General features: G+C 49.1%; 1 protein-coding gene across 1 annotated transcript; it reads left to right on the top strand.

Annotated features, from left to right (window-relative positions):
- Positions 1–27,066, top strand: LOC144161478 (zinc finger MYND domain-containing protein 11-like). The gene is given in 8 exon segments (XM_077692133.1): positions 1–190; positions 4,423–4,608; positions 5,800–5,946; positions 9,742–9,828; positions 11,456–11,494; positions 14,361–14,544; positions 26,791–26,933; positions 26,935–27,066. Coding segments are annotated over 8 exon segments (1,032 nt in total). The 5' UTR covers positions 1–61; the 3' UTR covers positions 27,052–27,066.

The following is a 27,066-nucleotide window of genomic DNA, read 5'->3' on the forward strand; positions in this document are numbered from 1 at the left end:
AGGTTGAGCCACCGTGTGTGCCGCTGTGCAAGAGCATTGTGGGCTTTGTGGCAGTGCACTGATGCTGCCGCTGTTCTTTTGGCCAACAGAAGTGGGCCCGAACATGGCCACCTGCAAGCGGCGGCTGTCCTGCCCACAGACGGTGCAACACCTGTGGGACGCCATCGACTCCATACGGCAGCAGAAGCAGGTGAGTGGCATCCTCCGCCAAACATTGTGCACGCAGCGCAGGACGTGGTGGTGTAGTAGGGTCTCACTGTGCGTGACCAGCAAGTTTGAGGGTGTGGGAGTTGAGGGCGAGTAGGAATCGGGCGAGGATGGGGCGGCTCACCACCACTTCTTGGCATGGCTCTGCTCAGGCGGATTGTCCCTCTGCTGCACCCATGCGCCACCCCTCTTTCTGCTTGCGGCCTATGTGGTGGGAAGAAGCGGGATTGGTAGCCGAAAGAAGGCCTCTTGCCTGGAATGGGGAGACAGGAAGAATAAACTTTAATTTAATCAAAGAAAGGCTTCAGAGAGGCGTCCTCATTCCAGGAAGCCTTGAGCTCGGGCTGCGTCGACAGCCCTTTCGATCAGGCTCCCAAAGCTCCGTGGAAAGGTGGATGTTAGGGGGGTCAGGATAGACTTGTCGCAGCTGCCCACTATGTGTCTGAGAGTCCCAGGCTCTCCACAGAAGCGGCAAAGTGGAGAAAAGTGTGTCCAGTCAAAGCGATGTAGTCTGGTGGGATGTGGGAAGGTGCTGACCTGCAGGGCACGCAGTTATCTTTCCTGATCCCTGGGTAGCGATTTGTGGGGTGAAGAGTAGGTTTTACGGGACAGCCTATAGTGCTGCGTAATTTCCTGCTATGTTACAAGAGGTTACATGTGCTCTGGCTTGGCTTCGACTTCATCAGCGCTGGCTCGGCGAGTCAGATCTCGAGCCACGAGGTTGGTGATCTCGTTGCTGGGGGTGCCGCTGTGAGCTGGTGTCTGTACAATCCTGACTGGTCTTGTTGGTGGTCTCTGACCTATTAGCCGAAGTGTTGTGACGTGCAATCGACCGTTAGCAAAGTTGCGGCACGCCTGCTGGGAGTCTGAGATTATAACTTTGGTGTCTCTTTGACTAAGTGCAAGTGCTATCGCCACTTCCTCGGCTTGGAGAAGGCTGTGTCCGGGGATTGAGATGCTGCCCCTGTGCTGCTTATTTAAAACGACAGTGGCTGCCACCGTAGGTGATGCATCTCCGTACAGCCTAGATATTGTCTGGGTTCGGGCTTCTCTGCGATCCTCGTGATGCGCAGGGGGCATATTGCTTGGTAAGACGGGCACAGTTAAGTGTTTTCTAATGGAGTGGGGTGCATTTCCAGTAAGGAGAGGTGGGTGGCTGAGTGGGGTCGACAGCGCCAGGTGTGAGAGGATGAATCTCCCCGTTTCAATTGCTCCGAACCTTAATCATTGGCTAGACAGGCGCGCCTCTATTAACTTCTCCAGAGGAGCACCAGCACAGAGGAGGCAGGGGTGGTCTGCTGCTCAGCTAGCAGACCCAGCTATGTTGGCAGCAACACTAGCTTCAGCTGCCACCTAAGCATGTGCCCTGACCACTGTGGCTGTACAGGGGGCTCCGGCATTTGTGCTTGAACATTACACAAGAGTCACATTTCATGGTCTGTTTGTTTAATGCCAAGAACGGCGGCGCCACTTACCTGCTTGTCTAAAATTGTTGCGCATGCATGTCCTCTGAGGCCCCAGGACGGCAAAACCTGATCCACCGTGCTGTTGTGTGTTCTTGTTTGACGTGACAAAGCTTTAAAGGGACCCTGCAACACTTACCATCGACTACTCGGAATGTATTTTGGGGTAAAGTCTATTGCCCCAGCAATCTCCTCCCGCAAGAATTATGAAAATCCGTTCACTATCACCGAAACTACGCGCGATGAAAAATCGTGCATAAATGTTCCCTCTCAACTCAACCGCAGACAACGCGACGAAAGCTGCACGCTCTCTTCCGGAGAGGGGGGCGGTGCGCGGTGTTCTGTTCGGCGGCCGTCGATATGTCACAGGCCAGGGAGTTTCGTCCTTTTCCCCACAACGTGGACGGGTCTATTTCCGGTCTGGTGCCACAAAAAAGCAGGCATGGTGGCCTGCTCGCAGGCAAGCGCTCAGGCTGGTAGGGTCTTTTTGGGGCAATAGACGTTTGTTGTCGCGTGGGCTCATTAAAAGTGGAATATTTAGTTCGTCACTCAAACTCCGCGTAAGAAACACCAAAAGCATGCGGACAGGTTCAGACATAGAAGAGGTTCATACACAGCACCGACGACGACTGATCGTCACAGGAAATGCCAGAATTTAGCCGCGAAGTTGACCAGCGACAGCCAATAGGACAGCCAGGACAGCCATGGCCTGATTGACGTCGCAGAGGCCATGCCAGGGGTGCATAATGAGGAGAATTGAAGGGAGAGCGGTTGGTTTTTTCGCGTCTTTCACGGCGATTTGTGTGCTTACCGCTTCACGTGCACGTGTAATATCTGGCTCGGGTGTTCCTGGAAGCCTAATCTAAACGTTGCGCAGGTTTACTTGCACTGCACGAAGAGTGTTGCAGGGTCCCTTTAAAGAGGAAAGCGCTGAGCCACAGTGGGTGGCTCTCGTCTTGCATCGTCCGTAGGCAAATGTGGCATGTTGAATTCTTTGTTCATTGTCCGGCATCATGTGCCTTGCCTCTGCTTGGAGCCCATCTCAGCCAAACGTAACTAACTCAAATAAAAATGATTTCTATTAATGCAAAAGTTACCACCTTAGAATGCTGTTACCACCTGACGTATTCAAAACGAAGCGTGCAATGGCAGTTTCCGAGATGGCAGATTGTTTTATTACCCAGTCCATGTTGACTCTTCACTTTAGAATTGTCCTAAATGAGTGATAAAAAAATTTTTGATTTGCCTTTGCCTTTGGCTCCACGCTCCCATGAACCATCATTGTACATTTCATTTCTGTGCATCAGGTGGCGCCAAGTGGTCATTTTTATATTGTGACTATTGCCATTCTTGGTGTTGAACAAAATCTACCTCCGTGTCAAGTTTGGGCATGAGCAAGGATCCAGTGAAAGAGTGGTTTGCTCAAAAAAAGTTTTAAAGACGCTCACTTATTGTTGAAACACCCTGTAAATCTGATAGGTACTAGCTCCTCCTTTGGAGGCATTGTCAGGCCACGCTGTTTCACCGACTACCCGTTGCTACAAGCACCTCATCGGAGTTGCGAGTGACCCCGATTGTGAAACATGCCGTGTACCAGAGACTATTTCTCATGTTCTCTGCCACTGTCCACGCTACGCGCATCTTCGAGAACAATTAGCGAGAGCATTGGCCCGTTTGGACTGTCGTGTGGTGTCGGAGGAAGTACTGCTGGGACCTTGGCCAGACGCGCAGCGTTCCCACAAGGCATATAAAGCTGCGCTGACATTTCTGCGCAGCAGCGGCCTCTCAGCAATATTGTAGTTGAGGCCCGTCCGGCTAAACTTGAGTATAGGCATCTTCTGTACATAGCCATTTATTCATTTCTCCGCTATCTTCATCTCTCTCGTCCTCTATCCACGCTCTTTCCTCCCCTTTCCCTTCCCGGCCACAGAATAGCTGGCCAGATACACTGCCATCAGGCCGACCTTTCTGTGTTTTTTCATTTCAATGAAATTCCTCTCTCTTCCTTCTTGTCAAGTGTACAAAGTACGATGACATAGGATAGATGTGGTAGTGCGGGGTGTGTGAGAGTTAAGGGCGACAGTTAAGGCTGCTCAACAGAAACAGTGGCACATATTTATTGCTCCTGCGAACAATGGCTCAAGGAGCAGCAGTGTCATATGACGATGGGGGATGCTGTGACAACGACTGCACGTGCAGGTGGACAGATGCCTGCTTCAGACTAGGCACGCGTCGTGCTGGGATAAAAAATGGCAGTTGCGGACGTTTCAATGAGGAATTCATCGAGTCCAGGAAGGGCAAAAATGAACCTCCCACCTTGCAATTGAACCAGCAAGGGAAAAGGGATCCAGCAAGCAGGCATGCCCGCATTGGTAGCACATGGCACGAAAAGTGTGCTCATTGTTGGTGAGGCCTTGTAGCTGCTATGTAGATGGTGAAGATCCTTGAGATCTGTGACTATGTAGCAAGGAATGGGCCTTGTCATTTTTCTTCAGTCCCCTATAAAGGTACAGAGCATGTGCGAGCATAGGCAAGCACAGATCTGGTAACAGTGGGAATTGTTCCTGGACCTCCATGATTGATCAAGAATGGTGGCCCAGTGGATGCCATTGCAGCTTGGGTAGGGCACATCCCCAGTGAAGGGGCGTTGAAAGGCCTCTCGTGGAAATGTGTGCGTACGACATGACACGGGGTGCCAAGGCAGCCTCCTCTTGTCACTGTGACGCAGCGAGCCTTTCCTTTGTCTTGTCAGGTGAGCAACCTGGACCGCGTGGCCAACTACATGCGTCGCAAGCACCACCTGAGTGCGGCAGACACGGACCGGCAGCTCGGGTTTGCCGTCCGCGACGACCTGCTGGTCTCCAAGAAGAAGGTCGGCTCCAAGGGCTCCAAAGTGGGCGTCGAACAGGAGGCCTTCCAGCTTCCCGAGCAGCCAGTGGTGGGTCCCTGTTGCGCCTGCCCATTCGCTCTGCTGTTTGCTGCAGTAGCAGGCGTGTCCTCGGGTTGCCGAGCAGTGGTTTCGAGGGCGCATGGGGCCCACTGTGAAGGCACCTCCGCATGCGGCTGGGGCGAAGGCAGCTTCCTCTCCGGCTTCCCTACGCGTCGTGTGGATGGCGGGGGGCAGTCATACCGTGTGGGTTGGCTGTTGTGGATATGGGGGCGCCTGTTTTTTGCCATGCCCGTGCTCCTTGCCATGGGAGTTTCGCCAGGGCCCTTGCCCCTGCGATGGGGCGAGATGTGAAATGCATGCACTGTTCGGTGTTCCCCCGATGCTGTTTCAAGTACCTAGTAGGGTACTTGTGCCTTGTCGTGGTGGCCCTGCATATTCTATGGATCTTAGGGTGGCTCTTGCATGGGGGTTGCCTGGATAGGAAAATGCAAATATGTATATGGGAATACTGACTACGGTGCTGTTCAGAAATTACGTATGTAAATAGTAAAATAAAAAGAAAGGGGCTGGTCTCAATTTTCTTAAATACTTTTGGGGAAAGGCGACTCCTTGCACTGGGCAGTAAAACTGCAGGAAAATGTATTATTTTGTTCATGGTTGCGTTATAAGCAGCTAAAGTAGTGCTCTTGAGTTGTGCCTCCGTGCCATGGACAACGTTCCTGTTGCTGATTCTTGACTTTGTGAGCTTATAAGAAGTCTGTTCAAGTTCCTTGGCCACATGTTTTAACGGTCAATATTTAAAGCATGAAACGCTTGGTTGGAAAACCGCACAATTTAGCAGGCGTGCAACTCGCCGTGGTGGTGTTCAGATAGGGCTTGTTTTAACGTCGTAACATTGCTGGTGTGGGCACCCAATGTGCAACAATGAGGCAGATATCTTTGTGCGAATCATTGGACCCTCGTACAGCTGGAGCCAACGAGGGCACAAGCTCAGGCAGCATCACGACGATGTCACTGTAAACGCTTCATGCAAGGTCCCAGGGAGGTGCTTGTCAGGAGTTGTGAGTAGGGTGCCTCAATGCATGCTCTCTGCTGCTTGCTCCTGCCTGTCACCGAAGTACCTTTTTTTCTCTGCTTTGCGTGCTATGGTTTTCTTTTTTGAGTCGTTTGTTGGTTGGCCCATGGCGGCACGGAGCCGGTGGTGCAACGTCGCGGCGGTTTCCTCTCTCTGGGCGGCAGGAACGGGACGGGCACGACTGGTACTGCTTCGAGTGCCACCGAGGGGGCGACGTGCTCCTCTGCACTGGCTGCCACCGGGTGTACCACGTCGTGTGTGTGAAGGAAGACCTCTCCAATGAGGACCACTTCGTCTGCACTGTCTGCCACGTGAGTGCACTCCACGTCACCTGGGGAAGCGGCTGTGCACTGGAGGTGGGGTTTTGTGGTGTCTTTTGCTTGGTTTTCTTTTAAAGCAGCGCTTTCTTCGGCTTTTCTCCCAGCTTTGTGGGAGGAGGAGGCCATTGCTGGTGCTGCTTTTTGGCCGCTGGGTTTTACCTTGGAGCAGATAGCGCTAGCCTGTCGTGCCCCCCTGAGAGCGAGGCGAAGCAGTTGGGCAAGATTACACCACCCCAGTCCACGTGGGCATCACATACGGAAGCTGGTGGCCTCTTGGCCAGGGATGCGGACACATTGGACATTTCCTGTTTATTTCTCAATGCCACTGCTCACCAGTCTGAAAAATCACCAACATGCAAAGTGCAATAACAGTCTCAAAAAATGCCATGCGGCAGTTCAGGTCAAGCCATGTATGCATGCCACGATGAAGGCTCCGTGTTACGTCCATTCCCACCCATGCGTGGGATGCACGAATTTTTTTAAAAGTACTTCCTTTGAACGCCTATTTAGCTTGCTTTCACTGCTTTGGTGGCCCGAGGAACTTCATAACAAAGCGTTGACTTTATAAAGTAAATTTGAAAAGTAGCTGGGGGGGATATTGGAGGACAATGAAAAATGGTTTTCTCGCAGATGCTTAGCATCTAAGACCAAGCATTTTTTTTTGTGCTTGCTTTCAGAGGGTTGAATTGTAAACCTGATTTTATAAATATATTCAAAAGTGCAGTAGGTTATTAACAGGGCAGTTTCTGCAGTGCACAACACGTGCGGCAGGCTGGTGGTACTAGTTCACCATACATATTGCATTGCTGCAATCATTCAGCTCTACTCTGCAATGCAGTCGGATGCACTGGCTGCAGTCTGCACCAAGTGCATCTTGTAAAGAAACTAGTGGGCCAGGCTAAGTAAATGATTTCACACCACACGTTGCTTGCCACATGCAGTGCTCAGGGAAAGCCCAGTTTTTATGTACCATACCTGATTTTCGCACGTATAACCCACGCCAAAAATGCAGACATTTTAGGGGTAATCTGGAGGTGTGGATTGTATGCAAGGTATTTCTTGCGGTGCAGCTTCACAGCAATGCACATAGTGCCGTGAGGCCCCTGCAGCAGCAATAGCGGCTAAGCCACTCTTATCCCACTGATAGTGCTCATTTTTCACACACAGCTCAAAATATAACCACGTGAGAAAAAATATTGGGAAAGTGAGCTAGAGTTTTCTGCAAAAAAAGAAAAAAGTGCCATTCAAGAGTAAAGAGTGTGACTGCCAATACTCAGGAACACCATGAAAACACCGCTGCATACTATGGTGATGATAGGTAAGAGTTGAATTTTGTTGTCAATCACACTGTAGCTTTCGCCACCATGCTGTAGTCTTATTTGTATATGCTTAAATTTAATGTAAACTATCACTTTTTGCTGTATAATAAATACATTCTGCATTCGTACAACAAAGGCTTACACAGAATGGATGGCTGAAGGCCTCTACGATTTAATGCTGACAGGCCGCGTCCGTAGGCCTGATGTTGCATTATTTTGTCAGCGGATCGTCAAGGCATGGAAGGCGGTTCCAGGTGAGAAGGTTCACAAGCTTCAAAGGGGCCATGAAGACAAAATGCAAGTTGGGTTTATTAGAAAAACTGCTTAGGCCCGATAACAATGATACCAATATCATCGCAATCTTCGAACAGATAATGGAGATATGAAAGAAAACGTGTGAAGCAGTCGCGACCCCCTAAGCAATTTTCCGCAACTTTTCTATGACGTCACGGAACCTTGTTTATGCGATTGGCGGCCGCCTAACTGACCTGTCGCGACGACATATGACTGGACGTCTGTAATGGGGCCTCTAGTTCCATTTGACCGCATCACTGGAATGCTAACATGCAGTTAACGCACTGAAAATTATGTTTTATTGTTGGCCCGTATGACGTCATTCTTTCTCATAACACGTCACTGTGGCGCAAAATTTGAAAGTTTTTAAATACTTCTTGCTTTTTTTTCGTTAAAAAAACATCTTTTGTGGCTGTAATTGAGCGGAGTGAGATACTGAATCCTAGTTCTTTCAAATTAAACGAAGTTGTATTTTCTCTTCATGGCTCCTTTAAGAAATGCTGCATTACAAACAGCATGGACGGAACTGAAAACAAAATTGTGCATGACAGTGACGACTGCGGCCCAAGCGATAGCTCTAGCGAGAGCTGTGGCGATGAATGATTGTGGCTTAGACCGTACAGAAAATGCAATCTATATGCAAAGTATCGGTAAGTTTTTTTTTGCATCAACAAATGTGCCATGTTGCTTGAGTAGTGGCTTTGGTCCAGTCTTTCCTGTATGAAATCTGCGGGCAATATGCTGGAATATACATAGGTTTATATTCTTGGACTGAAAGTAGAGACGCAACCGGGTTATATACAGGGGCGCATTATACGTGCGAAAATACAGTATTAATTTGATTCTAAGCCGGCACATTTTTTATAAATGTGGGATACAAGCGCCAGCGGAGGCCTGGTATTATAGTTCTGTAAATAAATGTGCTGAGTATTCGTTCAAACCAAAAAGTGGCCCGCAGTTAGTGTTGTCAGGAGGCTCTACCAAAACAGCAGTACTGTAGCCACAAGTGTCTGCAGCTGTAGCCAACCAACGTGCAAGCACTAGACGGCCGTTTTTATTTAGTATGCCCAGTGTACCTATATCAGGTTGGCAGTACAAGTTTGCCTGTTTGGGGCCACTACGCTGGTTACGCAATTGTTGGTAATGGTGGTAAGCCTTTGAACAGAAGTTGCACTACCGGCCAAGATCTTGTTGAACCTCCAGACATGGTGGCAACTTGGAAATCATAGAAGACGTGTCCATGTTGGAGGGGTCTTGAAACAACCCTAGGATGGCGCCCTGGAAAGCAGCTTGACTGAGGATCGTTCAGAAAGTGCAACATGCAAACGCACTTGACAGCATTGAATATTCTGTGCAGTCTATGAGGGTGGCCGCTAAAAGGAGGGCAGTAAGACTGGAGCCATCGACGACGCCGATGTTGAGGGAGCCCAAGCAAGCTCGTGGCTAATAAATGCCGGTTTAGTTTTGTGGCTGCTGCCGCCCTTGCCTCTTCTAGCTGGTTTGGATTCGAGAAATATTTTTTGTTTTGTTTTCTGGCCTCCTTCCGAATTTTAGGAGTTGGCTTAGAATCGAGTGAATACGTACATTCGTCCACAGGCTAGCTGGAGCAATGCTTTACCCACTTGCCGTCTCCTCGTGCTTTGGTGTGAGGTAATTTAGTGACAACTGTTGCATTTCTTTCAAGTCTAAGGGGGCTTGTCAGTCCTCCACATTCTTTCAAACAGTTTTTCGTGGGAACTTTTGAGATGTTTCATACTAAGTTCAAGTAGGATGCTCCAGCTAAGCCTGTGGACAGCTGTACTTACTGCGTGTTTAGGTGTCACATTTTCAGAAACCACACTTCTCTTGGTCTCTCAGCTACATTCCTTGCTGAATCTATTACCCCAATAACTGAGGCTAGGTACCTGCTGAGCTCGCTATGGGGAACCAGTGCTGAATTACAAGCTAGCAACGAGGCTAAACACCCTTGCAGAAATGTGTTCATTGACATGGCTGCTGGGTCTTTGGCAGTATGAATTCTATTTAGTCTCGCTTTATGCTGCACTTGTTTGTGTTTGGTGTGCACTTTGTTGCTGCTCGAGTGGCCCTTTGTCCTGCTTGTGCGAACGTCAAGCAAGGGAACGTCAAACCAGCACCGAGAGTTGCCCCTGACCTGGCCTTGTCTCTGCCGCAGCAACTGCAAGAGAAGGAGCCTGTGACACTGAAGGTGGACGACATGAACGTTCTCCTCAGCTACACGTGCCTGCGGCTCAAGGAGAAGGTGGGCAGCTTTCTTTGTGTATCCCTCGACACTGGCATGCCACCCTTCGTTTTCCTGCAAATCGCGTGTTTGCAGGAAATGCCTTGTCTGTTCACCATGGCATGTGCTTTCTTGTAGCTGTGCACACTTCCAGGAAGGCTGGCCTGCTGGGCATTCTGCCGGAGGAGGCGCAGGCTGTTCGGCTGCTTGTGTCCACTAGCCTGTTACGCTGGCTCGTGGCATCATTTCCAGAAAAAAATGCAGGCTTTGTACACTCGCAAACATCTCGGACGGCTTGCGTATTTAGCTTCACTGGAGTGCTCGAAGTGAGGCACAAAGCTCAGCATCATGACACTGGCCGCAAATGAGCCGCTAACTGGATGAAACTCACTTTTTTTTTTCTTCTTTTTTTTTTACTATTGATAATTTCCGTGTGAGAGCTGTTGCCAACACTGTTGGTTGCCCGGTTGGTTGCTCTGGTATGCATGGCATTGCCTAAACTTTACATTAAGCTTCTTTACCATATTAGTTTTATGACCCTAATCTACAAGAAGCAGGCACAAACTAACTTCACCTGGGGGGTTTCCCCTCAACTGGTCTGCAAGAACTAACATGCGAGCCTCAAGGTTTTATTGTTTGTTAATTTCTGCATTGTCTAAATTTTAATGAGAAGTGCAATTTTTTCTGAAAAATTAGTTCTGCAGTGTTTCTGTTATTTGTAAATTACTGTTCGTATTAGGGTTGTGCTTCCACATGTTTTTAAATGTTATGGAAACTGATGTACTTGAAACATTTTGGAAGATCTTCAAAATAGGAACAAATAAATATCCATGGGCCATTTTGAGCCTAGTAGATCATAATTGTACACACGAGCCACTTGAGTGATACAAGTGTCCTAAACTTCTCTACGATATCTGCGATACTTTCATTTGGATTAACGAATTGCTGCAGGCCTCATGACATATTTGCCAGTGGTGCACCCATATTTTGTGCCATAGTTGTCTTCCCTGTACCACATGTTGTCCAGGTCATTTTAACAATGGGCAAAAGAAAAGAAAAGAGAAAGGACGGGGCCTGTTGTGTGGCCGCCTTTCAGGCCGAACAATCACCAGCCACATGTGGGCGCCAAAATGCGAGTTTGGTCCCTTTTTCTGAAGAGTTAAAATACCTGTGCTAAGATTCAGCCTCAAGAGAATTCCACAGGGCGTAAACTAGCCTGTAGGTACTGGAAGTGGGGCGGCAAAGACATGCCAGAGGCTGGCCTCCAAGTGCCCACAGCACAAGCCAGGGGCAAATGTCATCGTGAGAGCCCGCACTATTGTACAAGGGCTTTGGCCCATGGTGCAGGCCTTGGCCGCACGGCCTTGCAAGCCCACGGGCACTGTGCACCTGGTCGATGCTGGCGGCTCGAGGGGGCACTGGCCTTTGCCCCCTTGCACTGAATAAGTGACCCGGCCCACGGGGTTAGTGCCAGGCATGTCGCAGGTGGGAGGAAGGCAGAATGCCCAATCAAGCAAGCAGGCTGCCCTTTTTGTTGGATTTGAGACATTGCTTTTCCTTCACTGGGGATATAGAATGACGTCATTGCTATGCGTTCTGTGCCACGAGAGATGGCTGACCTGTGCACTTTTCATGTGGCGTTTGCTAGATTGCCCCTCAAAGCCCTCATCTGCCAAGGCAGGCCCAGGTAAAGGAGCCCCACTGCATCTCTCCCCCCTTCACTTGTGCCAGTGCTGCTTGCTTGAATGTGGCTGCTGGCTTGGACGTATGTACACTGCCCCCCTGTTGTGATCACGCTTCGTGGCCCCCCAGTGCTCGCCGTGTAGGTTTCCCTTCTTCCCTCCAGTTGCTCCCCCTTCATCGCCTGTTTTCAGACAGTTACTTTAAGCTGTGCATGTGGTTATTCTTGTGGAGTTCGCGTGTGGCTTTTTTGTTGGTGATAAGAGCAAAATTCTTGATGTCTCAATCGAACGGATTGGCTCAGTGGTGCGGGACCCCAGCTTGGTTTCTGGTGCCGTGTGCGGGGGCTATTGGGCCTACAATCATAGGTTGGCCGTGGCTTTCGAGCCCTCTTTGTCTGAAGCCAGGCAAAGCAGTCTATTCTGCCTAGGGACCTGTACTATATGGGATAGGCTTGCTCTGTTGTGCGAGAGCTCCTCCTCCTGTAGGATCTGTGGGGAAATTGGGCCTGTTAATCTTTCTTTAGGCTAACTGTAAATGTTCAGGGATGCTTCTAGAGTGAGATTCCTGCCCTGCTTTACAGATGGCACAGGCTGTTGAATGTGCAGTGTGTGTGTCTGCGTGTGTAGAGAAGGCACTGCGAGGCAGGTGTCCTACGGGGACTCGCGAATTTGTGTCACTGGGATCAGTATTCCTAGCTGAGATCTGGCGGGGGCACTAATGTTGTTGCAATGCTTCGAAAAAGAAGCGACCAATTTGGATCTGATCGAGAAAGAAATCGTGCAGAAATGTGAATCCAGTAGTGTTTCCCAAAGCTTGAATTTCGTCTCATCATTTATCAACTTTCATGCCTCCTTGTGTAGGCTGTGCCACTGGTTTGTTTCTTGGAGTGATAATTGGATGAAACATGCATTGCAGCTGCAATTCTTGCCAGTGGCCTGGCAAGTAAGTGTTTTCAAAAGCCTGTGGTATTGATTATTGCAACTGATGCGTTTATTGCAATACATGTCGCACTAGATACACTAGATGTCGCATGGAATCAGCAGGCCACAAAATAAATAAAAGTTCTGGATCGAGTGAAGCGTGCAGTATGAGAACAGTTGATGCTTGACGTTGCTGCGAAAAACTAGCTAGTTTGGTGCATGCTTTTAACGCTCTCCGGCAAAAGGTGAATGGGCCCAAGTGCTCTGCTTTTCACTGGAGCAGTTTAGACAAAAATGCTGCACATTACAACTTTGCAAATATTTACAAGCATTGTTTACTAAGCTGCAAATTCGCGGCACTAATTGGCTACGAAACCAGTAACTAGGACATGTGGTCTGAGTCGCAATCTGTGCGGGGCATTCTGTTGGCTTCTTCGTTTTCGTCCCCTGGGAGTGCTGTTCTTGCACCACAGCTCAGCCCCTGTCTGCTTCTCACAAATATTTCTCACCAGAGCAGTAGATCAGTTTCCTTTGTTAATGTTTGGTCCCAGCAGCCGGTTTAGTACAGTTGTAGCACATAGAGTGGCAGCATGCCAAGCAGAAAAAAAAAAAAGAGAAAGCGAGAGCAGGTTTATGAAGTCGTCAAGGTTTAGCGTGGGCCTAACGTTTACAAATGCACCGAAAATAATTTTGCGTATGATAGGCCCACAATAAGGTTATAACTTTCGATGTGAAGTTTGGGTAGGATTCGGGAGGAGTTTTGAAAGTTGGGTGCTGGATGTGAGAAGTGGTGTTGTTGCTTCAGTGAATAGGCCAGGTTATTGATAGGAAGGTCTGCAGGGACATCCGGCATCAAGAGAAGCTGCCCCTGGGGCCATGCAAGCAGCCACAAAGGGGGGGTGAACAGTGAATTGGAGCTGACAGCTGTGCACCATCAGTGGCGAATTGTAGTGGATTGTGGAAGCATTCAGAGCATTTAGTCTGCACTGTGTGAATGGAACTCAGCTCTCGCTATGGATGTTCAGTAGCATGGGTGTGGGAATTTGTTGTGCTCTTGTGCTTATCTTTAGCAAAGCGTATAAGCTAAGTGAGAGTGAGCTATGCTGGTGTCAAAAGCTCCGACAATGTCAAGGTGCCTGGGCGGCCGTCCTTGCATAATTCCCCGTGCCTTGTGGTGTTAGCCGATGCTTGTAAGGCACGGCACTCAATCTGTGCGTCAGTATCCAGTGTGCAGCACATATTAGCAACGAGCCTGGGACAACTGAAGGGTGTGCTTCCTTGCTGCATTGTCGTTGTTGGTTGCACATGTGAGCCCGCTTAAGCTCAGCTAGCTGCTGTGACAGCAGTTAGGGTGCCTGGGCATTATCTGCCTACCGCGTTGGCTGCTGTGCTTGGCAGAGTGTGGACTGTGTGCTTGCAAGGTGCTGGTTGCCATAGCCTTGGCACGCTCTGTGCCCTTCTTGCTACTCGGCTTGTGTTGGTGCAATACATGAGTACAGTGCAGCTGCTGTCGCTTCCACCTTGTGCACTAGTGCAAGCCCGTATAGCCTGGTGTTTAGCGAGCTGCTATTGAGAGACGTGGCCCGGAGAACACATTAGGGGGGTTGTTGTTACACTTGACCTCGATATCGTTGCGTTCAAAAACTGGTGAAAGGCACACATGAATTTTCACTGTAAAACGTTATCGGTGCCTGTAAATTTTCTGGGCAACTTTACATGCATTGCCAGCATGGCGAAAGGATGGGCTTGTGGAGTCCAGTCTGCTATATGGGAGCAAATAGTACCATGTGACACCAGGTTTTAAGAGGTGCTTGCCCCAGCAGCAAAGCAGTGTAGAGTATGCCTGTGTTTAACCAACAAAGGCCACGCTTTCTGTGAACCGGTGGTCGTCGCATATGTCTGCCTGTGTGGAGCGAGGGCTGTGTGTCTGACTGGCTGCCTTGCACGTAGACGAAAGATCTTCACCGGCTGCTGTCGGCGGAGGGGGACGCCTGGAAGCAGAACCACCTCATCTACCAGAAGATGGACCTCATCACCATGGAGGAGAAGACGCGCAACAACGAGTACACCAGCCTCCAGGAGTTCCACGCCGATGCCCAGACCATCGTGCACAACGTCGTCATCTACTACGGCAGTGCGTTTGCTTCGTCTCTCTGCATGCACTTTCCCCTCAGCTTTCTCGGTTGGTCTGAGGCAGCCCTCAGGAGAGAATCGTCTCCGTAGCAGTGCTCACAGCTGATCGTTGGGACAGCGTGAGCATGAATGCTTTAATGGCAGAAGCCATTATCGGCAGCCAAAGTGCCTCCCCCACCGGAACTTAAAACTAGACAAAGAGAGCAAGGTAGGGATGGGAATGCATACCTGCCAGGTTTCCCGAATTTTCCGGGAGACTCCCGAATTTTCATGGTTTTGTACGATTGTACGACCGAAACAAAAATCTCCCGAAAACACACCAGTCTTTGGCCAAATCTTTTTCCCAGTGTGGCCACAATGTGAGGGAGGTATACCTGACAATACAACGCGACACCAATTGGCATCGTTATCAGTGAAGTGCTTAAAAAGCGTAGTCGGCCATGTGTAGATGGTGAACCTGTTCGACCCATTGTTAGTTTACTGTTTATAGAAACGCAGCGCCGCCGCCGCCGCCGCTTCCATTTACACACGAGCACGGTTGTTCTGGATAGCGGTTCTGAAGATTTAGCAAGTCACCAGTGGTGTAGCTTGTTGTTTGCTTAGACGAAACAACAAAACCGTTCAGTTCCTGCTGTTTTGTTTGCACTTGCAGTGCTATTTCCAGGACTTTCTGAAAAGGGCATTGTCAGCCACGTCGAACATTTGAGTGGTCTAGCTTCTTGGTAGTTTGTACGAAGAAACACTTCATTTCCTGCTATGTGTTAAGCAAATAAAAAACATGTGTGTAAAGTTACCTATTCTGTTGTAGCTACTACCTGGGTAGCTATTGTAGCTACTACCTGACCACCTGGGTATCTTTAACATGCACCGAAATCTTGCCACACGGCCGTTGTCGCTTTTTGCCTCCATCAGAAAAGCGTCCACTGCGGCCGGTATTTAAGCATTCTATATGCCTTGAGCACTGCCTGTAAGGAGCGCCACTGAAATCCCCTAGTGACCTGTTTCGAAAGCAGCTGCGGGACGCTCCGGCCCACTCCCCGTTGTCGCCGCTGTCTTGGGGGCACGTTCATGACTGAAATTTACCGTTTGTGTGAGTTGGAAATACATAATAATGTGCAGCAGCAGCCACTCTGTTTGCAAATATGGTGTATTTACGAGAGTGTAAATGTTTCTGGGACAATCTTAGTTCGGTAAATTCTGTCTGTATAGGCACCAGGTGTGCGTCCCAGACCAGCGTCACAAAGTCCGCATATGCGTGGAGCTGATTGCAATTCCACTGCCCTGAAATTTACGAACAGTGTTTCTGTGAGTAGTGTTTCCTCAGATGGTTATGCTACGGCTGTACACCTTGATGTGAATCAGTTTTACGTGCTTACATAATCTAGTGGAGCGCTCATACCTGACAGCGTGCCAGTTACACTTGCCAATATCATACCTCGTATATTGATCACTACCCTAAACAAGCCAATGTGGCGTAAATCTCACGAGCAATCTATGAAAGAAGTATGGTGAATAATGCAAATTTATACTTGGCGATCAGCTCAACAAAAAATATAATGCTGGGTCACCTTGTCTTGAAGTGAGCGCCCGCACACCCTATGAGCCCACGCCTCGGGTAAGCCGCGCCTGCAACTGAATGCTTCTTCGAAACATCACCATATGACACGGGGAGCCTGCAGAAACTGGCACACACTATAATCAGACGGCCTTATAAGACACCACACTCTTTCGACACCTCTCATCGTTTGTGAACTTCCTTCCCTGTATAACTAAAAAAATGCGTCCGCCAAGTGATCAGCAAAAGAAACAAAAATAAAGTGACCCCGCAGCTTGTGTGTGTGATTACTAAAACGTTAATGCCCTGATTTCTTCCCCCCCCCCCCCCCCCCCCCCCCCCTCCCCTAATATCCTGCGAAATAGCAGTGCATTTCGCACCTTGTTGGGTCTAGCGAGCCCTACCTGGCTTAAGTTTAGACGAACATCTTCAGCATTTCTGGAGCTGCACTGGGTTTTTTCATTCCCGTACCAGCTATTCTGTTTCTTCCCAACTTGCAGACCATTTATTATTTCGTGGTTTCATCAGCTTTCCTTGGTTCTTGCTATAGGGCGTCAGTAAGCAGAGCCTTGCACTATGCTTGACATTTTCGCGGGGCTTATGTTCCCTTATAAGGCACAAGTTGTTGCCAGGTATTGGGTAATCACATCCCCAAAACATCTTTTTCTACACCGTATATATTCCAAACAAAGCCGCATTCACACTGCAAAATGAAACCAACCTCTCACTGTGCCAGTTTCAGGTCCAAGTGAGGCTACCGTAGAATTCATTAGGGCCTGACGTATTCGGAAGTGACAGAGGTGATATGCTGCGGCCGTCGCCGACAGTGTAAGAGCAGCCAGGAAGTGCACAGAACCGCGTCCCCGGATAGCTTTTGTTAGCGTTCGAGCACCCTACCAAGCCGCCGCTGTTTTTTGAAGTGCCCTAAACGTACTACTTGCTTACAGATGTGACCTTAACTCTTTCGGGACGGCGCCATAGGCAATCGAAAGCCGGCGTCCGATGATTTCAAATCTCCCGCAAAATCTGAAACCCCAGCTCCACAGACAACTATCGCCATCTGGTGTGTTCATTGGCAACTTCTCTTTCAATTTCGGTTTCGTTTGTTTATTGTGTCTCTTGTGGTGGCGGTGAGCAAGAGAAATTTGAACCGACGGTAGAGGGGAGGAGGAGGGAAAATGGCGTCGTGTTTGCACTGCGCTCCGCACAGTCGGACTGCTGTAGCAAGCACTTCGGCAGCTCCTGCTGTCGATTTTTCCGATTCCAGCAGCAGTCATGGGTCAAGCAATGATGTGGGATCTTCAGATTTCAGTTAGGACGACGACGCTCAGGTTCAGGTACCTCGCAAGCGCTGGCAGGTAATTTCGTTGTGACTCCGCGCTGTAGTTATAAACAAAACGTGCTTCTTATCTGACGACTGCGGTTTTGATTTTGTGTTTAGGGTCTCGAGAACGTACGGCCGGGATATTTTGCCAAATGCACCCCACCGTATCGCGCTATCACCTTCAAGATAACCTGGCGCTTGTGTCAGATTAGCGCTGCAGGTTTCAGGTGCGACGCTTGTCGAGAGCGCTCGATTTTTTTTCTTGTTTTTTACCACCGAACTGATAAGGATTTTGTGCGAGGACACAAAAGAGTATACCGTAATTACCCGATTCTAACGCGCACCCGATTTTCCTGACAAAAAACCGAAAAAACTTGCACTTCTGATTGTAATGCGCACGGAATTGTGTGAGCAAGAAAAACGAATGCGAGAGAAACGGGTGATTTATTTCCCGAAGTAATCTCACTCATCTCACTCCTCGGCGCTCTCCGCTGACCACAACATCTCGTCCTCGGTGCCGTCAAGCACGTTCGCGATGCCACACTTCTGAACTAACGTTCAACCATGGTCGATAAGATCGTGGCCCACGCCTCACACACCCATCCCGCGAGCTTCTCCAGAGGCGCACGCTTCAGCCGACCGCTCATTTTGAATGCGTGAGAGCCACTGCTGCCATTGCTGTTATCAAGCGCGCAAGTGGAACGGTTTGACGATTTGTGTGAACGCCGATAGAAAAGCCTAGGCGCCTATGCTACCTGCGTCCGAAAAATCGTTGCTAAAAGCTTTGGCGCCATCTTGACATGGCGATGGCGATGGGTGGGACGAAATTTCCACTGTTTCAGTTTCGTATCCGATTCTAACGCGCATGCAATTTTTCGACCTATTTTTCCGGGAAAAAAGTGCACGTTAGAATCGGGTAAGTACGGTACCTGGATGCACATTTTACAGAGACTCACTCACCCTTGAGTGCCCTCGCGGCGTGGCACAGCCGTCAGTTGCGCTAGGTTGACGGGCCCTCAAAAATCCAAAACTTGGTGTACACTGTTGATTTATATATTCAATCATAGCCAAGGAACGTAGGAACAATTTGTATATCTTGAAATACCAGAAATAATTTTTAGTCTCGGTGAAATTGCCGATTTGTGTTTTTCGTACACTTTTCTTGGGGGCTTTTTTCTGATTACTTGGTGAATAAACTGTAAGTAATTGTACCTTTAACAAAACTGCTGCTTTGTGCTTGGAAGAGCAATCTATAAGCTACAATTTCATGCATAGCAAGGCTACGTGTGTCCAGTAGCTCAAGAGAAAAAAAAACGTATTGTGGAAGCACTTAAAATCGTCTGTTTTTCCGCCGGAATGAAGGAGTTAACAAGTTGTTTTGGACGTGGAAGGGCAAAAAGAAGCAAAGGAGAACCAAAACACCACATGAACCCCTTCAGACACGAAGCAGTCATACCGTAAACGCCATGGAGAAGCCACGGCAGGCGGCGCAGCCATCGTGAAGCTCAAGGCGTATAAACAAATCACTTTTCGTGCACGATCTGTTCCCAATAATATAGCAGGGTATGAAGCATGTACTATAAAATAAGAGGAGAGACCAAGGGCCGAGACGTCCCGGTGATGCGGTGGTGTTCTATTTACAAAGATGGCAATGAGAGGAAGACGAAGCAATGCGTGCTATGGCTGCGCACGCGACTATGGGCACCGATGATGGTGATCTCATCGGTGCAGCAATGATGACACCTATAAAGTTTCTACATGTACTTTATCTCGACGACATGGTGTCGTTACATATACGAATGAAGAACCTGCGCGGCAAACCAACGCTGTCAATGACTAACAAAGCAGCGTAATCATGCACACCGGCGGCGCTGGAGGGGTGGGCTGGGCTGGCTGTGGCGCCTCTGTCCACAGCAGCGCCCCTAGCGGCACAAGAATTTTTATCGCGCTTGAATATGGCGTCCGTCACACTTGCCCTTCTAGCCCCCATACTCGTACTGAGGGGATCGCTGTCCGTACGCGATTTCTCCTGCTCATTTTGTCCCTTTCCACCATGGCAAGGAGCTGGCCCACGGCCCAGTCGACACTCCTGAGATGTTATCCAAAAGTCACCAGCTGTGCTTTAATTGTGAAAGGGTACCAAGGGGAGAAATGGAGTGCATGGGGCACTGAACCGGGGAGAAGCAGCAGGAGGTGAGAGGACCCAGTGTGCTTCACCTGAGAATATTGCACTGTATTATCGCAAGTTCTGCAAGCCCCCGGCAACTGCTTTCGTGCCCACACCTTAAGTCACACAAGGGTAGCTGTCGTGTGCAGTCTTTTTAATTTCAAGCAAAGCTTGTTACTCCAGGTCAATGACAGAATACGGCTAGTTTCTCCTAGTGTCAATCCGACCTTCATGCCTAGCCAAACTCATACCAGCACCTTGTGTATCTGGAGTGGACATGTGTAACATCTCATTTGTTCCAAAAAGGAGGGCACCATGGAGTTGGGGATAGGGGGAAAGAGAAAGGGCATGTGCCATGGAGAATGATGCATGAAAGTGCTGGCTGCATCAAAGTGCAATGTGCGTTTCTCCCTAGACCGGCGACTGTGCAGAGCAGCATCTGTGTTTCGTTTTGCAGTGCCGCTCGGTGCGGGCTCATGGCACAAAAACTAAGCTGTTCAACCATGACAGAATTCATGGCTACGTTTGCATGTGTGTATTGCGTCTGAGAAGCACAAACCGCTGGTAGGGATGACCGCCGTCAACGCTCGAGAGAGATTACTTTTGCTCATGCCTTTCCCTAAATTTCGTGTCATGCCGTGTGCTTGAAAGCGTTGCTGGTCATCCACCTTCACAGAGTGGAATGGCTCCTATACTTGGGGACAACTTTCTGTGGCAATGGAGAGAAAGCTGTGGGGGGAGGGGGAAGGGGGGGGGGGAGCTAACTGCTTTTTGTTACTACGCCAAAGTAGTTCCCAATAAACAGGTTGCGGTTTCAGTTTCAGCGTGACAGATACGCATTTGATACAGTTCATTTCTTTGCACAAGCTCTGTGGCTGAGTGTGCTGAAGCACAATCACCGAGCATGCAGGTATATTGGTGCCTCCTTCCCCATGCTTCATTTGTTTGTAAACACAAGCCAACACTTTGACTGGAGAACTCAGACCAACCGTGCTGCCCAACTCTGTATCATTCAGAAGTGAAGTGATTTTTGTCAGCGCTGCAGTTTTGAGGGCATGCACTGATTTGTAAACTCTTCTGGAGCTCAAAACTGGGCGGCACCAGCAATAATGTAGCGTACTTGCATAACACGGCTGCAGTATACTGAAAGAGCAGCACGCGCACATGTTTATGCACCCGCTTGCTTACGCTGGCAAACTGGCTAACCAATTGGATTGCGGAAACGACGGAGAGTCCTGGTTGGGTCAGCCTCACTTGGGCGTACGCTTTGCTAACCACTTGCTTCGTTTTTCTTGACAGCTTTTTCTTCTCAAGCTTCTTAAAAATCCTATGCGGAGAATGAAGTGGCGAGCTGCCGAAGCCTGTTTACATGGACGCCATGTTTTTTCAGAAGAGAACCATTGCAACGGCAGTGAAAGCAATCGCAACCAAGAAAATTCGGGGAAAAAAAAAAAAAAATAGTGCTCCCTGTTTCATATATTCTGGGTAGTATCGAAGTGGCACTATCAATCCGAGGCTAAAACATAAGAACGATATTTTTTTAATTGCTTAGGCTATGGCTAGGCAATAATTTTTGTTGAACTACTTCCAGGCGCGCGGCAAAATGGCATGTTTCGTTCGGCTGTGTAGCATTGACTGCATTGCCATGGAAAGTTTTCCCCGAGTATACGCCTCGAGCGCGGCCTGTAGGGGCGCCACTGAAAATCCCCCTAGCGGCCCGTTTCGAAAGCAGGCGCGGGAGTCCGCACCCCGCTCCCCAGTGCCGCCGCTGCTTTTGCGGCACGTTCACGACTGAGATTTACCGTTTGTGGGCGTTTGAAATTCGTGTTTGTGTGGAGCAGTCACTCTGTTCGCAAATGGGGTGTGTTTACAAGAGTGTAAATGTTTCCGACGCGCTCTTAGTGTGGTATTTTCGGTCTGTATAACAGGGTGCGCACAGGTCCTTGAAATCCTTGAAAACCCTTGAAATTGAAAGTTGCGTTTTCAAGGCCTTGAAAGTGCTGGAATTTCTTTGCCGTCCTGGAAAACCCTTGAATTCTGAGGATTTTCATGGGGCTCGGCTGTGCAGCTCCCATTTTATGGCGGTTGAGCGTGGAGTCGGAAAAATTCGGTGCTTACCGCTTTCCGTGACTTCGGGATCGCGAAGTACAACTGGCCAAACCAGTTAAACTTCCTGCGCGAAAAAAAAAGCAAGCGCGCAGTCGCAGCGTTTTTTTTTTTTTTTTTTTTTTTTGGCTTGCTTCGACTTCGGGGTTGGCCAGAAGCCAGAAGCCAGAAGTTGCCAAAATGGGGCAAAAGAGTCTCGATGTCCTCGTAAAAACGAAAAGTTGCGCCAGCATGGTTTTTTGTAACGAAAAGGCAGTTACACGAATCAAGCACGTATCATAACAGTTAAGTTTCTTTTGGCTTCGTCTTGAGCGGGATTTATTGGCAACCCATTAAAAAAGGCATTGTCTGTTGGCCACATTGTGCTGTGCCCACTCCGGCGACTCTGGTGCCTTTGTTTGCTGTCTTCTTCCCTCGTGTGCTTATGGTGTGCGTAGTGATCCAGTGATTCGTGCATTCAAATGTCATAGTTCAGAATAATGCCTGGGAAGTGTAAGTTCCAAAGCGCTTGGCTCAGCAACGACGATTATAAGCTTTGGGTTGCGGCGGATACATCAGACCCTCACTGCGCAAAATGCACACGCTGCAAAAAGACGTTCGACATCGCTTCGATGGGCGAATCTGCTGTCAGAAGCCACGCAAAAAGTGCAAAGCACCGTGAAATCATGCAAATGGCTTAAGGGTTTAAGGAAGGTGTTGGACGTCTTGACCATGGCAGGAAGACTGAGTGACAGCCAACGAGAAGGTGTACTGGCAGAATACACTGAATTACTGCAAGAGTCTAAGCACGAGCTTCGTCTGTTTGAAAGGAGCGTAAGCAGGCTGGATGAGTTTTTTTGTGACCTCTTGGGCTTCAATGCCTCATACAAAGAGCTGTGGAAAGCAGTCAGGCTGTTGCTTGTTTTGAGCCATGGGCAAGCCACTGTCGAACGGGGGTTCAGCATCAACCGCCAGATCTCCGTAGAGAATCTGAAAGGTTTGTCATACGTTTCACAGCGTATCATATGTGACGCAGTGGAGAGGGCAGGTGGGATTCTGAACGTTCCTATCTCAAAAGAACTCAGAGTAGCTGTGTCCGCAGCGAGGCAGCATTACAGTGCACACTTGGCATCGTGCCAGGAAAACTCCCAGCAGACAAAAAGGCAGAGAATTATGGAAGAAGTTGAAGGCCTGCAGACGAAGAAAAAGAAGCTTGAGGCAGTTGTTGCCGATTTAACGGCATCTGCAGATGAATATGCAGAAAAGGCTGAAGCAACCGCTGACATCAAGAACGTGGTGAAATCAAACAGCCTGAGAAAGACCGCAAAAGCCAAGGCTGAAGAACTCAGCAGCATTACGAAGCAAATAGAAAACAAACTTAAAGACCTGCCCTGAGCTTAAGAACTTAATCTAGTCGATTGAAACTGCAATCTAGTCAAATCGAGTTTAACGTGCAATAAGTTCGAGTGAAGTCACTTTTCTTTGTTCTGTTCAATAAAATGTAACGTGGTTGATCTACCGTATTCCATTTTTTGAAAGGTCCTTGAAAAGTCCTTGAATTTTTTCCTTGAAAACCTGCACGAACCCTGTATAAGCGCCAGGTGTGTTACAGGCCAGCGTCGCGGAACCGGCGTATGGTGGAGCCGACTGTAGTTACACTGACCTGAATTTACTAGCCGTGTCTCCGTAACCACCGGTTCCTCAGATGTTCATGCTACGGCTATACACTACGATTTAAATCGGTTTTGTGCGCTTACATAATCAGCGGAGCACTCATACCTGACAGCACGCCAGTTACGTTTGCCAATATCATACCTCATATATTGATTACCACCATTTACAAGCCAGTGTGTCTTAATTTCGGGAATATTCAACGAAAGTACGACGGATAATGCAGAATTATACTCGGGGATCAGCACACGACAGAGTCGTCTTGTCGTGAGGTGCGCGCCCGCAGACCTTCATCTGCTACATATATCCTCTGCGAGCAGCGCGGAGACGGGCTTACAATATAATCCGCGTCCGCGACTAAATGCTTCTTCGAAATATCGTCATATGGCACAGGGAGCCTCCAGAATAAACCAGAAACTGAAATCAGAGGGCCTTATCACATACCACACTCTTCCAACGACACATTTCATCGCTTATTGAACAGCCTACCCTGTATACTTCCAAAAATGCGTCCGCCGTACGATCAGCTCTTCGTTGAAGTAGAAAAACAAAAGGAAAGTTAACGCGAGATTTATGTGTGGGATTACTAAAACGTTCATTGCTTGATTGCGCTCCGCATTTGTACACGGCGTCCTCCTCCCCTTCCCCCCCCCCCCCCCCCTCCCACCGATTTCTCGCGAAATAGCATTTCGCGTATAGTTGGTCTAGTGAAACCTAGCTGGCTTAAGTTTAGACGAACGTCTTTAGCATGCCAGAAGCTGCACTGTTTTTTTTTTTCGTTTCCGTTAGAGCTATTATGTTTCTAAATTCCGCATTGGCACAGCATTTATTTTTCTGTGGTTTCATTTCCTTGGTTCTTGCTGTATGGCGTGTGTGGGCACACATTTAACGACGCACAGGCTTGGAATATACTTTACATTTTCGCATGGTTTATATTCTTATAAAAGGCATAAGTTATTGTCCGGGGTTGGGTAATCACATCCCCGAAACATATCTTTCTGCGGCGTATATATGCGAAACGAAGCCGCATTCGCTGTCCACGCTGCAAAATAAAGCCAACCTCTCATTGTGCCAGTATCAGGTCTAAACGAGGCGTCAGTAGAATTCATTTGTGCCTGATGTTTTGGAGGTGACATGGGTGATATGTTGCTGCCGTCGCCGACGCCCGGAAGAGCGGCGACGAAGCGCGCAGAACCGCGTCCCCGGATAGCTTTTGCAGGCGATCGCGTACTCTGCGAAGACGCAGCTGCTTTTTAAGTGACCTAAATGTACTCTTTGCCTATAGTCGTCACCATAACAAGTTTTTTTAGGGCGCGGAAAGGCGAAAAGAAGCGAAATAGAACCAAAACACTGCACGAGCCCCTATCAGTCACGCAGCGCAAATCCCGTCAACGCCGCGGAGAAGCGGCGGCAGGCGGCGCAGCGATCGCGAAGCTCGAGGCGTATAGTTCTTTTGCATAGTAACGGCATTTCCAAGTGGACCCTTTCGTCTACACCTTGCAATGGCAGCTAGGCGCTTCCTCTCAGTTAAAGGGACACTGAAGTGATATGTAAACATTGCCGGATTACTTGCGCAAATTGTAGTCCGGAGTCCCCAGACCATGTTTCGACCACCCTGGGCGCGTTTACGCAATTTTATTTAGTAGAAAAATTAATTCGAAAATGCTGTCCTCCTCTCTTTACGCTCGCCCATTTTCTGCGGCGTTTTCATGTGACGTCGAGAGGAGCCGAGCTCGCAATTGGCTGCGCTACTGCACGGCTCCCCTGCCTTCAGACAGAGTCAGTCGGGCCAGCGTTTCGTCCGCCGGCCGCAGACGGGTCGTCGCAATTCGTTCGCTCAGTTGAAACGAAGCCAGGACACGTTTGTGAATGGTAGAATCTGCCTTTCTTTACTTGGTTTGTTTGTACACTGTATCTAGCTCCAAGTCAAGGTCGCTTCACACAAGTGCTGCACAAGCGCACATGCGACGCTTCGCTGACTGGTACGCCAGTAGGAAAATATAAGGCCTCTTGAAGGCGGGAGAAGAGTCAGCGAAGTCAATATAGGTACTAAGGAAATAAAATCAACTGATATTTTTACCGTACAGCGTAAAACTAGGGTGCGGGAAGCACTTTTTTGCGCTGGGCGGTCAGCGGTCAGCAGTCAGCAGCACGACTACGCATCTGCGAACGCTTTTCCGTCTACGAAATGCAATTGCTAGACGTGAGCTATTGTGGAAACTCGGGCAACGCTTACTGCACGAGCGCAATAGAACAAATAGTCACCTAAGCTGCTTGAAATGCCAAAACTAAATAAAAATGTAAACTGGTTGTACAATATATACCCTATATTACCAAGGCCAGCCGAGACCGCTCCGTGGCCGAGTGGTTTGGGGCGCCAGATAAGCCACCGCAAGTATTTTGCAAGTCAGGAGTTCAAATCCCCGCGGTTACGTGCTTTTTTTTTTTTTCTGTAAGTTAACTTTTTCGTTTTCCGCTGATGTTTTCTATGTTGAGTTCACCTTTTTTTGGGCCGCAACGTTCATGGCTCCACGAACTAGTTCACAAAACGCGCGCAGGCTGGCACTGGCGCGCTAGCGAGTTCTCGTTGGCGTGCTGTTGCCATAAGCACCGACTGCTTGCAGGCAGTGGGCACAGGCCAGAATGAACAGACCCTTGGCCTGGTGCGAACACGCTTTTTACGATACAGGCATGAGGGAGGCAAGCTCCAAATATGGGGGAAAAGCGCATGACATTTGGGCGTCTGCGGGTACGCGGAAGGCGTTCATGCACTGCGTAGGTTTCGGCTAGTGAATGCTACGATTCTAAGCCGTCCTAGGAGGCTTACCTTATGCATTTTTACAGCTGACAACATGGCAGAAGCGCGGTACGATGATTACTGAGTTATTGTGAATGCCCATCCAACAACGCCAACGGTTGTGTTTTACAGAACCGAAACCGAAACTTGTTTGGTTGCTCACCTTGGGCATCGTCCAATCACGGTGCCCGCTCCTCCTAACGTCACAGCTTTAGTTGGTGCGGCCGCCGCAAACCGTGCATGGTAGTTTTTCTTCTTTCGCGGTTTGTAAAATAATTACCGATTTGTCAATCGTAAAAACGATGAAAAGTGTGCTAATTTGAGCCAGTCTACGCAGTGCAAGCAAAAACGGGAGCTTGACAAATTCACTTCAGTGTCCCTTTAAGTGGAGTTTGATATATGTAAAAGGCATGTTTCATCCTTCTACTAAACAGGTGGCAATCCTTAGCAAGAGCAGCTGTTTAGCGAGAGCCCATGTGCTTTCTTGCTGCCTGCCTGGGTCAGGGCTAGAACTAGAACGAGCCGGATGTTGCGTTGGCCAACACTTTGTTTGCAGCTTGGCACAGCTGTGTGTCGCCTGTGGCAGTTCCCCAAAGCTCAAGGGGCTGCCCCTGACCTCCCCCTCCTCCTCTTCCTTCTCGTTGCCAGTCCACAGTTGCATGGCCGACATGGCCCGGCAGATGTTGCGCGACTGCAGCTACGACCTGAACGAGATCCGGCAGTGCAGCGCCTGCTACCGCATGTCCAACGAGAAGCGCGACAAGCACTGGTTCTGCCAGCCATGCGACCCGCCCCCACGACCTGGTTTTCGCCAAGCAGAAGGGCTTCCCCTACTGGCCCGCCAAGGTCATCCGTGTTGACGACCAGTGCTACGACGTCCGCTTCTTTGGCGGCTACCACCAGAGGTGAGCAGGAAGAGGGGGG

Source organism: Haemaphysalis longicornis, unplaced genomic scaffold (genome assembly GCF_048455015.1).
Source record: "Haemaphysalis longicornis isolate Haplotype H1 unplaced genomic scaffold, Haemaphysalis longicornis Haplotype H1 scaffold_1153, whole genome shotgun sequence".
Classification (NCBI taxonomy): Eukaryota; Metazoa; Arthropoda; class Arachnida; order Ixodida; family Ixodidae; genus Haemaphysalis; species Haemaphysalis longicornis.